We start from the raw sequence: 13,746 nt of genomic DNA on the forward strand, positions 1-13,746 counted from the left end.
CAGCAGTACCACACAAATGCTGATAGCAAGAAAGTATAATACATTGATATGGAACAGCAAGGTGGGTTTTGGCAGAAGGAATGTAATTAATTAATCTGGAGTTCAGCCACAGCACTTCTAAAAATACTGCTTGGAGATTGCATAAGCTCCTCTGTACAACGTCACCCTGGCCTAAAAAATAAAATGGGTGCAGTGTGACTTTAGAAGTGGTACATGAGGGATCCCACACAATCGTAACAAAGTTCCTGACCGAACTTGTGGGGTATTTGTTTTTTTGTGTGTTTTTTTTTTTATTGTCCATCTATAAACCCATAATTAGGTCAAGTTCCTTTATCCTATAGATGGTCACTGTTTATCTAGTCTGTCCAGCCATTGACATGTCTTCAGCGCTTACGCAAACCCCCTGGAGGTTGGTGACTGGGTTAAAGGCTTGTGGAATTGGGCTTCAGCTGTTGAATGGTAAAAGCCCTCTCCAAAGAAAATAAAACAATCTTTTGGTGATTGTTTTGCTGAGTTACCCAGCACCTTCCTTTTCTGTTATTGCCTCTGCCTAAGGGTACAACGTCACCCAAACTGATTTTTGCTCTTCTTGAGAAGGTCAGCGGTGAAGCAGTTCCCATTCATTCCAGTAAATGAATCATAGAATCATAGAATGTTTTGGGTTGGAAGGGACCCCTAGAGGTCATCTAGTCCAACCCCCCTGCAGGAGCAGGGACACCTTTAACCAGATCAGGCTGCTCAGAGCCCCGTCCAACCTGGTCTTGAATGTTCCCAGGGATGGGGCCTCCACCACCCCTCTGGACAACCTGTTCCAGTGTTTCACCACCCTCATTGTAAAGAACTTCTTCCTTATATCTAGTCTAAACCTACCCTGGTTTAGTTTAAAACCATTACCCCTTGTCTTGTCACTGCTGGCCCTACTAAAAAGATTTTCCCCGTCTTTCCTATAGGCCCCCTTTAGGTACTGAAAGGCCGCAATCAGCTCTGCCCGCAGCCTTCTCTTCTCCAGGCTGAACAAGCCCAACTCCCTCAGCCTGTCCTCATAGGAGAGGTGCTCCAGCCCCCGGATCATTTTTGTGGCCCTCCTCTGGACCCGCTGAAGCATGTGGGTGGTTGAGACCAGCAGGAGACCCTGCAGCCATTGCCTAGTCTGTCACTTCATCTGTAGTTAGCTACGATAACGAGAAACGTGCACTGTTTTTCAGATGCTTTTAGCACTAATTCGGCCAAGGAACAGGAACTGTGTCCGTAGGTTCGTCTTCTCTCTTGGCACTCAAAGGTGTCTGGGTTTGGTTTTGGGTTTTTCTTTTTTAGGATTCCTCAAGGGACATTCGGGAAGCGCTTCATGAACTGTTGTGTTGCACCAATGTCTCAACTAAAGAAGGCATCCATCTTGCACTGGTGGAGCTGCTGAAAAATCTAACGAAGTATCCCACAGACAGAGAGTCCATATGGAAGTGAGTGTGTTCAGTGTCCTTGTGTGTCTGCTTATTTTCCTGTTCTTTTTAGTAATTGAGGCATTGGGCAAGTACTGAGCTAGCTATAAGGAGGTAGCAGGTATTGCAAGTATACAATCCTGTTATTCTTCTATATATTTGGAATAGTGGCTATACCAAGCATTGTACATATTCGTGACTGATGCATGTTGTTCTTGCTTGTCAATACTTGTACTGGGAATCCAGAACTGATGATCACTCCTGGAAATAACCCTCTATTACAAGCACTCAAAGCATTCCCAGAAAAGATGAATTCAACCTTCAGTTTAAAACCTCATCTCTTCTATACAACTAATATTTTGTGCTTACTTGACACTGCATTAAACGGTAGTGTTTACCAGCAGTTGATTATATCAGTTGTAACAAGTGGATTGACTATGTGGCTTTGTGCTGTTGGAGGCACTTTTTCTGTCTGAGCAAAAAAAAATATGAATGTTTGTGTGGGGTTTTTTTGGTTGTTCCATTAGGAAGCAACAAAAGGAAGTGATGCTCCAGCACACATGGTTTGAGATGGAATTCTTGGGTATTATTGGAAGCACTTATTTTAGTCATCTTTGTCTTCCAATGTACTCTTACATTGGTTTTGGTGCTTGGTGGAGTTTGGGGTTTTGGGGTTTTGTTGTTTGGTTGGGTTTTTACCTCTTTGCTTCTTTATTCCTGAAGAAAAAAATACACTCATTTGCTACTGTTGAGTATGAAAGCTTTTCTTGGGTTGTATAGCTCCGGGTGTTAAGTATTTCTTGGACAGTTTAAATAAACAATTTTTATTACTGCTTGTTTTTTCAAGCTGTCCTCTCAGTTTTCTTGGATCCTACCAAATATTAATGTGAAAAATTAGCCATGAAGAGACAGTGTTACCCTGAGTTTGCCCATATGCTTGTACTGTAGGATTTTAATGCTGACCAGCACTTTGAAGTGCCACTGCAGCATAAAGTAATAACACTTTAAAGTGTTGTATTTTGCACTGTACATGTTTACTAAGAAATATTTCAATCTGTGTATTTTCAGATGCTTGAAGTTCTTGGGAAGCCGGCATCCCACTTTGGTGCTGCCATTAGTCCCAGAGCTGCTGAGCACGCATCCGTTCTTTGACACTCCAGAACCAGACATGGATGACCCAGCCTGTATCTTTTTAATGAAACCAGTTGATTGTTTTGACTGTAATAGATTTTATTCATATTTTCCTGATGCTCACATTTGTTAAGCCATTTCAAACTGTAGCAGACAATCCTGCAGCTATTTCTGAATCCCTTTGCTGCTTAGTTTTATTACTCAGTAAGTGATGGAATAACTGCTATCTGGAACCATCTTCATAAATACCAATGTGGTATAATTGGCCTTTTTTTTATGCTGTGATGAATAATCTGTTTATCAAGCAATTTGTCAAGGTTTAGGCGTTGCAGATGAATCCTTTGATGTGAAAATGTTTGGCTAGTTTGTACTAATTTGGAAAATGCTTTAGCTTTTAAATCAGAAAGAGTGGTTTTCCTTGTCTGCTTGCTTTTTAGGTAAAACGTCTCCTATCCTCATTGTTGCGCAGTGCACAAAACATCACCCACCGTCTCTTAGTACAGCAGTGGCTGAATCCCCATAATGCTATAAATTTACCATCTTTTTGAAATAATTCAAAAGCCAATTATTAATGTTGGCTCTTCAAGTGCTTTAGAATACAAACTATTATTGTAATACCATCATCCTTAACAATAGGAGATGCTTTGGAAATGCAAAATACCATTTTCCTATTCTTCATTCTCCTTGCTTTTCTTCTGTGCGATTGCAGAATGTAATGCTATTTCTGATGCTTGCTGAGACATGTTACACTGGAACAACTCTCTTCCTCTGTGAAGCTACTCCTTATTTCTCTCACCAGTCACAGGCCATCAGCTAGAAACTCTATACAGATTAAATAAATACCTTGTGAGAATTGAAAAGGGCTAGAATCGGGTGGAAAGAAAGATTAATCCATAATCAGGTGGTGGAGTAATAATTTGAGTAAATTTGTCCTGTGAGTTGAGAAATGAAGGAACATTGGGGTGGGGAGAAAGCTGTTATTTAGCTCAGTACACCTTCCTGCCCTGAACCGAAGAATATTATTTTAGAGAATGTTCTGGAGGTAACTTGCCACCAATTTTCATGGCGATATATTATGTGAAGACAAGCCTGGGAGCCAGAAACTACAAGGTAGACCTGAGTGGTAGGCTTCCAGTGTAAACTGTTAATTAAAAACATGGGTTTATGCAATTCAAAGCACTCGGCAAATTTGAGTCAGATTAGTTGAATAGCTTCAGCTCAAAATTTGATAAAGGATTTTGGGTGAAGAGGAGAAATTGGTTTGTCAAGTGGAAAACTTTATGTTTGGCAGCCTGTGGATGCAGGAGATTTTTCAGGAGGTGCGAGTCCCTTCTGTGGCTGAACCTACTTCTTCCCCATGCAGACGAGTGCTGAGACGATCATAAGCTTTGCACTGGGATCCTTTCACGTTCTTCTGTTGGAGATCTTGTGCTTGGGGTCAACCTTGTTGCAAATGAGTGCCCCAGCCTTTGGGCTAACTGATTAAAGCCTTTGGCTGCTCTCTGTATTTCTTGGCCTCTCAGACTGTGAAAATGTTTTTTTTTTCTATTCCAGAATAATCTTCCAGTGTTGGATTCTTTGGTTTGTTTTAAGTCTGTAAGAGGGATGTTTTTCAGGGCATGATAGGAAATGCAGCAATTTTCAAAGACTCGCAGGTAAATGTTTCATTTTAGGTGGTGTTTGGGTACCAAACTGGTAAGCACAGTGTAAGCTTTGCAGAAGAGTGAAATTCTACCTAATGAGCATGTTCTGGCCAGCAGGGCGAGGGAGGTTATCCTCCCCCTCTACTCTGCCCTGGTGAGACCCCACCTGGAGTGCTGTGTCCAGTTCTGGGCTCCCCAGTTCAAGAAAGATGAGGAACTCCTAGAAAGAGTCCAGATGAGAGCAACTAGGATGATAAAGGGACTGGAGCACCTCCCCTATGAGGAAAGGCTGAGAGAGTTGGGCTTGTTCAGCCTGAAGAAGAGAAGACTGAGAGGGGACCTCATCAACACCTACAAATATCTTAAGGGCGGAAGTCACGAGGATGGAAGCAGTCTGTTTGCAGTGGTGTCCAGCAACAGGACTAGGGGCAATGCGTGCAAACTGAAACATAAGAGGTTTCAGTTGAATATGAGGAAAAACTTCTTTACTCTGAGGGTGGCAGAGCACTGGAACAGGCTGCCCAGGGAGGTTGTGGAGTCTCCTTCTCTGGAGATATTCAAGGTCCGCCTGGATGAAGTCCTGTGTAGAATGCTCTAGGAGAGCCTGCTTGAGCAGGGGGGTTGGACTGGATGATCTCCCGAGGTCCCTTCCAACCCTTGCCATTCTGTGTTTCTGTGATTCTGCATTTATAATCTCTGGCTCCTATCCTTTGTGTCGCCTCTGAGCCTTCCCACATTGGCAGTGGCATCCTTCCACCAATATGGCCCATCCTCTAATGTTTGTGCTTTGTACTTTGTTTTCATCTGCTCAGACAGCTGCCTCTTTGGGTTTTGCTCAACATTCTCCTACTGTAAAGAACTTCCTAAAGATTCTCCAGCAAAGAAGGGGTTGTTGAGTTGTTTTAACTTGCCATCCCCAAGGAACAATTCTTGCTGTTGTTTATTTTTCTTTAACAATCCATTTCAATAGACATTGCTGTTCTGGTTCTGATTTTTAATGCTGCTAAAAGTTGCCCAACAATGCCCGCCCTGTTCTCTGATCATACATTCAGACATTACGCCTATCTTCGGGACAGTCTCTCTCATCTGGTCCCTCCATTAAGAGTAAGTTTAACCACTTTGGTTCGCACTTCGCCACTGTTAGGAATATTGCTGGTCTCTTCTGTGTCAGTGTGTAACATTTCTATTCTGAAAAGTTTTTCGCCCAAGCACCAAGTGAATGAATATTGAAATGTACATGATGTAAGGAGAGCCAAATATTAAATTGTTACAATATGGATTTTGTAATATTTTGGGGAGAATAATAATGTTATTGCTCTCAAGTGAGAACAGCACATCGTTTACTGGTTAGGAAAGAATACTGGAAGGGCAGGAGTCCTGGGAGCTTTGTGTAGCTCTGTCTGTGTGGGGAAGGGGAGCTTAGCCTTCGTAGATCTTCCAACATTTGACTTGTGTTCTACCTAAATGGTTTACTTGCGGGCAAGATGTGTTCCCTGCTGCTTTGAAGCTTGTTTTTCCTGCATGGAAGAACAAGTGGGACTGAAGCTGGTCGTAAGTCTTATTACAGACTTACTACAAATGAATTGGAGTTTGTGTGGTCTTGGACTTCCCTTGGCTTCACAGTGTCATACTTAATAGATGAGGAAGATGTTTCCCTCAAAGGGATGTTGAAGTTTAACCTGAACATCTCTGCAAGTGGATTATAAAATGGAGAGTATTAACTAACAAAGATGCAGACTGGAAAGCCTTGATACAAAAGTTTGAATTTGAGAAATCAGTTCGAGCTCTCAGTTGGTAGTTGTTAAATAACGTGGCAGCATTTTGCAGTGTTGTCACCTGCGTTAGACATTTCTGTAAGCATGCTTTTCTTCTTGCTTAGTTGCCAGGTAGAAAGCTGGTGTCCTCCCCTGTCTCTCCCAGCATTACACCCCACGAAGATCCTTCCCAGCAGTTCTTGCATCAAAGCCTGGAGAGGGTTTACAACCTTCAGCACCTCGACCCGCAGGGCATACAGGAGCTGCTGGAATTTACCATCCGGTAAGGCTGCAAGCTGACCTATACATGGGAACATGGGTTAGGTTTCCCAATTTCTCTGAAGCGAGTGCTTTGCTTCTGAATATCAGTGTTGTACTTTGCTATCGGACACTTAGTCTGAGACTTCTAGAGAGCATTGTGATAAAAGAGCGTTCATGGCCTATTTGAAACAAAACTGATGGTCTCAGCTCTGGCTCTGCCCCACTGAACAATCAGTGTGTGTTTTGGAGGAACGTCTTTTCCGAGCATGATAAGAGTCAGGTAAGGGTGCTGCTCTTGGACTTACGGTAAAATACACGGTCAGTTTTTATGTATGACAGCCTGGTGTGTCATTCTTAGTTTTCTGTCCCTGTAGAAGTCCCTCATTTTTATCATATTATTTTAAATGTGTGTGCACAAGGGTTTTTTTGTTTTGCTTTTGTGGGAAGGGAGAAGTTGTCCCCTTTAGCTCTTTAAATTCCACGTCGTGTGGCCTTTCTTTCAGCATGAGAGGACCTGCTTCTGGTGCTTTGTTGGGTTCTTAGTGCCAGTCCCACTTATAAAGGACTTTGGCATTCTTCATTGCTTTGAAAATCAGAGAGAGATTTTCCTGGAATAGACAATATTATTGCGTGTTGCTGCCTGCTGTTGTATAGATAAGGGTGTACAGTATGGCTTCTGAATGTGGTTTTATGCTCCCTGTTCCATTTCATCTCTGGACTGAGTTACACAAACAAAACACTTGAAAAGGATCCTTTCAATGTGATTCCTCTGCTTGGAAAGAGGAAAAGAACCTTATTTTGAGAGTTAGAAAAACAATCTAAAATGCTTTGATTGGAATATGGAATTCAAAAAGCTTTATTTTTTTCCTTCCTCCAAAATAGCTGCCTCTTCTGTATGTGTAGCTGTAAATCGCTGTCGCACCCACCTGCAGTGGAGAATAAACTGTGCTCCTCACTGAAAACCCAACTGTGAAAACTATATGGTTTGTCCTCAGCTGTTTTGAAGCTACTATGCTCAGCCTAAAACTTAGTCTCAAAGCATTTAAATGCACTAAATGCTCGGAACAGGTAATCTCTTGGCAGCGCATCCAGAATCTTACAGGCATGATGAAGGTCTGGAAACCTCACAGGCCATGAGTGTTTTTGAGCATAGGAATCCTGTCAGAGATACTGCGTGCAGTAAGGGACAGTAATGCTTCAGAGCTGATGGAAATTACTAGCTTGGCTTTTTTCCTGCTGGGATCACCACCCAGGATCTGTTCTAAACCAGCTGCTGTTTTCCACCCTTAAGAGAAGGGAGGATTTAAGACAAAACCAGAAAAAGTGTTAAAGGTTATTTTGCAGAGGGCAAGAGTTTCCTGCACCAACAGTTTGGTTGCTGAGGGGAGAGGGACAGAAGAAGCTCACAGCAGTGGATTCTGCGGTGGGACATAACTCCCTTCTCCTTTGTCGTTATTGTCATTGGGGGAAGTAGAGCAGACCTCGTGGAGCTGGTGTCTACTTGGGACTTACATTTCTAACCGCGCTCAAGGCTGAAGTTCTTCCCCCAGGCTCTGCATCTGAAACTGCAAGACAGGCTTTTTAGCAAATTGGTCTTTGTGGTTTAGTTTCTCCATCTATACAACAGAATTTTTTTTTTTTCTTTTTTGTCTTGCAGGGATGTTGAAATCTGTTTAAGATTTGTAAGGAAATAGAATTAGTGGAATTGGGAACCGTAGAAGACTGGGAAATGGAATATCTGCCTAGCTGTTAGCTGAGGGATGACATCCTGTTCCCTGTTAGTGTGTTGCGATGCATTAACTATGACATGGGAATTAAGCACCCAGGGGTCTGTTCTTTTCTCTCTGAGAAAAGATTAACCAGAGTCACTATGTAGGGCTCAGGCTGGCTCTGCTGTTGTTGCATTGAAGGAAGGCACAGCCCCTCTGCTTAGGAGAGATTTTCTTTGGCTGCAAATTACACAGATAATCTCACGGATTTTTTTTGAATACGTCAGCGCTCAGCAACCTTCTGGTTTGGCAGAGTCAAAGTTTCAGAATTGAATCATAAATGCAAAGATAAATCTAAAATAAACAAAAGGAAAGGGTCATCTGAAGAAAAAACATTCTTTTCAATAATACTGTAGGAAGCATGGAAGTAGAGTGACAATTTTAGTACACTTTGGATCAAAGCAAAATACAGAGAAGAACAGAGACATCTTGAATCCACATCATCCAACCTATTTTCAGTTCTATAACAAAAAGAGTTTTGTTCTCTTAATGCGCACTTTTGATTTTAAAATATGTCAAGAGTAGAGAACTAAAGCCTTTTTGGGTTCCATGAACTTTTTTTTTTTCTGTGAAGTTAAAAGCTACTTCAGTTGCTGTATGATTTACAAGAAATACTTACACCAGACAGCACATAACAGCTACTTGGGCAAATATCAGTACATCAGATTTCAGCTTGATTTAAAAGGCAGCTATATTTCAAATATGCTTGGTTGTGTGAGCCCAACATATTCCAAACAACCTTTCCTAGCCAACATGTTAGATTTCCCAGCAGTGTAACACAAATGGGTCATTAGCTGCTGTAGAAGCCTGGAGTGTTTTAAGTTCAATCTGGAACTGCTATGCTGTATGGTTCCCATAGGGCTGCAGAGTAATGTGGGTTGACAGACTTACTGCTTCCACCGCTGTGCTCGTGTCAGCCTCCAGGAAGAAAGGAGATGCCAAGTCCCAAGGTGCAAAAGGGTTTGTAGGGCCTGTTTTGCTGCTGTTCCTGGTGCTTGTTCTAAGGATAAGAAAAAGCAAGATGCAGAAATAGCTGGGTTTATCGTTGCTGTTGCTGCATTCTGAGTGCATTTAGATTAACTTGCTGTCTCAGTGTTGTGTTTGTTTTTTTTTCCCCCTTTTTTTTTTCCATATGCTTCAGTGATCTTCAGAGGCTTGGAGAACTGCAGTCAGAACTGGCCGGGATGGCAGATTTCACTGCAACTTACCTTCAGTGTCAGCTGCTCCTCATCAAGGTTTGACTTCATCTGGGGTTTTTTTTTTGGGCTGTTCTTCAAAAATGCCCCCAGTCCAGCTTAGTGGTGCACTTTCACGTTTTGATGTTGGTGCTGAAAACTGATGTATGGTGCAAGCACAGGTTCCATGGATTTCTGATTTTCCTGCTTCCCTTCTGTGGCAAATAATTTATGCAGTAACTTTGCCAATGAGTATGCCAGTGCAGATCTCTGCTGTTGGACCTAGGGCTTATGTGGCTTGATGTGCATTTTGCCAGTGCAGAGTTTATTTTCTGACAGAAATCACAATGGAGGCAACTACTCTGTAGCCTTTTATGTTAGGAAAGTAACTTTTCTCTGCTAGTGGTCACTGGAATGCTTTTTGCTAAACCTGGAATGCTTTTTGCTAAACTGCTGCTATAAGCAGGGCTTTTATAGACAGTGTTTTGTAGACAGCTTTTTTGGCACCAGTGCCAAAGGAATTCTTTAGGTTTGGTTGAGCAAAATATCAGTCATGCTTTCTTTTACAGTTCTGAAATGATCGATCTATTTGGTATTAGCAGATGAAGTGGTTACTTTGACACCATGGCAGCAGCCCTTTTCAAAGTCGGCTTCTTGCTGTAAACAGGAATGAATTTTTTGCTTCGCTTCTCAAGCTATCAACTGGCAATAGTATCTAAATTAGTCTCCTGGCGTTCTTCAAGGTGTTTGAATGTAATTTGTACACATGTAAAGCAAGAACTAAAGCAAGCAATAAACAGCTTTCCAGAAGGGACTCAATAAAAGCTTTGTTATGTAAAACGAGGAAGGGATTTCAGTTTCTTTGCTAAATATGTAGCTGGCAGTTAGCATATCTCATGGCAGCCATCAAATCTTTGGAATACATTAAGCACCCAAAGAAGGTACTTTAGATGAGCGATGTTACAGTTCAGTACATGCCTAGCTAAATCCAAAACTCTTGCCAAAGCAGAATGTGCTATCCAGGCAGAGGACCAGCATTTGGAGGTGGCTTTGTTGCCCTTCTCCAGGGTTTGACTGGAGTGAACCAGATGGTTTGTGTATCTGGCAAGTGCTCTGTGTATCTGTTGTGTATCTGTTGAGCGCTCTGTTTGGAAGAAGGCTGTAAAAGCTTCATCAGCCGTGCTTGGCTCGAGCTGTCGAACAGTCAATACATCTGTGATGCGGAGTCAGTAATGTGGCTGAAATGAAAAGTAACTCATAGTATCATACAATTAGAAATTCTGATATGGCAGAGAGAACCCACATGTCAGAGCAGCCCTTTTCAGTAGATTTCTTTCTAATTGCTTCTTTCCCCAACAGAAAGAAACTGTTGGGGAAAAAAGTATCTTCATTTCCCAGCCTCTCGAGGCTCAGAAGGTTCCAGACCTTTAAAGGCTGTACATACCCTGGGATTTTAGGGTTAGTTAGCTGGCATTCTGGGGCCAGCCTAGGTGAAGGATATAGTCTGTATGTTCTTAAGCTTTTGGCTACAGCCGGCTTTGTGTTTAGCGGTATTTAAGGGCAGGCAGCTTCAAAAAGGAGGCAGTGATATCAATCATCCAGTCAAGCTTTCTTCATTTTTTTTAACATAAATCAAAGAGCAAATAGGGTGCAGTTGGTTTGGGAGTTTTGTTTTTTGTTTGGGGTTGTTTTGGGGTTTTCTTAACACAATTATTGGTAGCTGATTTACACTCAGTATTCTTAGTAATTCCAGGATCCTTAGTGGAGTAGAGACTGCCAAGAGGAAAGCTGGGAAAATATGACTGTGTAGGTGTGTTTCTGGGGACAGCTGTTACTGTCTCCACTTTTTGCCTGCAATCTGAGATTGCCCTGATCTTGGTCTCAGGGAGGTGTTGGTTTTCTAATAAGTTACTTCATTCTGCATAAAGTTTCCCTTAAAAAGTGCTGAAGAGTTTGGCTCAGCCAGTCTCTTAATTCATAGCTTTGTTAATATTATTCTCAACTTCCGTTTTATATTTTATAGTTGTATAGGTACCTCTGTGTATTTATAGAACAATACATATTTTGTGTTGTATTTAAAAGCACAAAAGAAAACTTTGGCCTGCTTTTTCAATCAATCTATTGGTGTACTGCCGAGAGATAGGACGTCTTCCCTGCTCCCAAGGCCCTCTAGCGCAGCGTTATAATGTTTAGACTGAACCGCATATTTATCATCATTTCATGGTTTTCTTCTGTAGGCCTTGCAGGAGAAGCTGTGGAATGTGGCAGCTCCTCTGTACCTGAAACAGAACGCGTTAGCATCTGCTGCAGCAAAACAGGTGAGGTAGAAGCAGCTGGGTCTGCGTGGAGGCTCGTCCTTGGATACAAGCCCTTCCTTGGCCATGCCACAGTAATACGCTTATGACCTTCCACTGCCGTAGTCTGTCCAAGTAGATCTTAGTTCCCCAGAGCTGAGTAATTTCTCTCATCCTCAAAAGATGAGTGGTGAGTGGGGGAGGTTCATGACTACTGTAAAAAGGCAAACACTGCACCCATCTTCCAAAAGAGCAAGAAAAGCCAGAAAACTGTGGGCTCCTTGGCCTTGCCTCGTTCCTGGGGAAGGTTATGGACCAAATCCTCTTAAAAGCTGTTTTTAAACAAGTGAAGGTCAACAAGGTGATTTGGAACAGCCAAAATGCATTTCCCAAGGGCAAATTATGCCTGACCAACATCATTGCTCGCTATGATGAGGGGGCTGGTGCTGTGAACGAGGGGAGGGCAGTGGATGTTGTATCTCTTGACTTAAGCAAAACCTTTGGTGTAGTCTCCTATTGTCTCCTTTTTGCCAAACTAGCAGGATTCTGGCTGAAAAAGTGGTGATAAGGCTCTTCCAAACTGAGGAGCCAGTTGATATGCTGGAGGGCATGGCTGCTGTTCAGGCTGGTCTGGACAGGCTGGGGAAGTGGAGTGACAGGAACCTCATGATGTTCAACATGTTGAACATCAGGCAGTAAAGAAGGCCAACTGCATCCTGGGCTGTCTTAGCAAGAGCGTAGCCATCAGGTCTGGGGAAGTGATCCTTCCCCTCTATTCAGCTCTGGGGAGATCACATCTTGAGGGGCTGTGTTGTGTTTTGGCCTCCCCAGAAGAAAGAAGATGCTGCCAAACAAAAGCAGTTTCAGCAGAGGGCCACCAAAGTGGTCAGGGGCTGGAACATGTTCCCTACAAGGAGAGGCTGAGGGAACTGGGCTGGTCCAGCCTGGAGAAGAGAAGGCTTCAGGATGGATTTACTGCTGCCTTCCACTCATCGTAGGATACAGATGAGACTGATCCAGACTACTCTGGACAAGAGACAATGGACACAAGTTGGAATATGAGAAATTCTGATTGGATATAAGGGGAAAAAAATTTACTGTAAGGGAGGGTAAATACTGGAACAGGTTGCCCAGAGAGGTGGGGGGAATCTCCGTCCTTGGAAGTGTTCACAGCTTGATGTGGCCCTGAGTAACTGGATCTAATTAGACCTGCTCTGAGCAGGGGACCAGGCTAGATGGGCTTCAAAGGTCCCACCCAACCTGAGTTATTCTGATCTTGTGGTGTATAAATGATCTGATCCTGGAAAAACTGAAGCTAAGCACTAAGAAAAGGTAAAGAAGAAAGCAAGCTATTAAATAATCCAGAAACGAATCTAGGGTAAAAGCAAGTTCATGGATCTGCTGGGAAACTATGCTGACATTTTGAGTCTTTAGTTAATTAAGATGTAATAAGAGGCAGGTACTGCTGTGCATCAAAACCTTCTATGCTGTTGACAGCTGTCCCCAGGGATAGTAGAAACAAAAGCCTATCAGCTTTTTAAATCTTCTGTAATTGAACTGCCTGTCTTGGGTGCCCTTCTCAGTAGCATGTGAACCCCCTGGGAAGTTTTATCTGTTGTGACTGTCAATGCAGAATACTTCCTGTCAGTGCAAAGTGAGGGAATATTTTCTTTTAAATAACTTGCAAGTTCTTGGTTTCTATACAGTCATACTGAACTCAACTGTATTAATTTGAGCACTTCTCTCATCTACTTAAGCCCACCTATTCGACAGATAAAGTACAATGAATAAAACTATGCTGTCTAAGCTTTTAACCGTGTATCTAAAATAACCCGGAATGTTCCTTGTGATAGTTCCCATTGTCAGCTGCAGTACGTGAAGCATTGTTGAAGGTAAAGTTGCTTCCAAGAGAACCGTGCCAAATACAGCTCCAAAAATGTAAACCTGAGCAGGACCACTGAGGTTGCTCTGTAGTGCCGCTCACATTTTGTATTCCAGAGTAGCCAGTGGGCATCAGTGAGCATTCTACCCCTAGAAATCTAAAATGCAATGTCAAAAGATAGACTGCCAATGGAGGGAGTGCTTGATTTCAGGACAAATTTCATGAATTGTTCCTTTAACATAGCCAAGATAACCTCTTATCATAGAACCATAGAATCACTTTGGTTGGAAAAGACCTTTGAGATCATCGAGTCCAACCTTTAACCTAACCCTGCCATCCCACCACTAAACCATGTCCCTAAGCACCTCATCTATCCTTCTTTTAAATACCTCCAGGGAGGA

General features: G+C 42.6%; 1 protein-coding gene across 1 annotated transcript in view; it reads left to right on the top strand.

Annotated features, from left to right (window-relative positions):
* The window catches only part of INTS4 (integrator complex subunit 4), a 42,151-nt gene that overhangs the window by 16,529 nt on the left and 11,876 nt on the right, over window positions 1-13,746 (top strand). The window contains exons 12-17 of the mRNA XM_035892695.1: window positions 1,315-1,457; window positions 2,505-2,620; window positions 5,181-5,314; window positions 6,090-6,247; window positions 9,136-9,229; window positions 11,407-11,487. Coding sequence (XP_035748588.1) covers window positions 1,315-1,457; window positions 2,505-2,620; window positions 5,181-5,314; window positions 6,090-6,247; window positions 9,136-9,229; window positions 11,407-11,487 — 726 coding nt within the window. The remainder of the gene's footprint in view (window positions 1-1,314; window positions 1,458-2,504; window positions 2,621-5,180; window positions 5,315-6,089; window positions 6,248-9,135; window positions 9,230-11,406; window positions 11,488-13,746) is intronic.

The sequence above is a fragment of the Egretta garzetta genome, unplaced genomic scaffold (assembly GCF_000687185.1).
Source record: "Egretta garzetta isolate BGI_Z169 unplaced genomic scaffold, ASM68718v1 scaffold323, whole genome shotgun sequence".
In the NCBI taxonomy this organism is placed as follows: domain Eukaryota; kingdom Metazoa; phylum Chordata; class Aves; order Pelecaniformes; family Ardeidae; genus Egretta; species Egretta garzetta.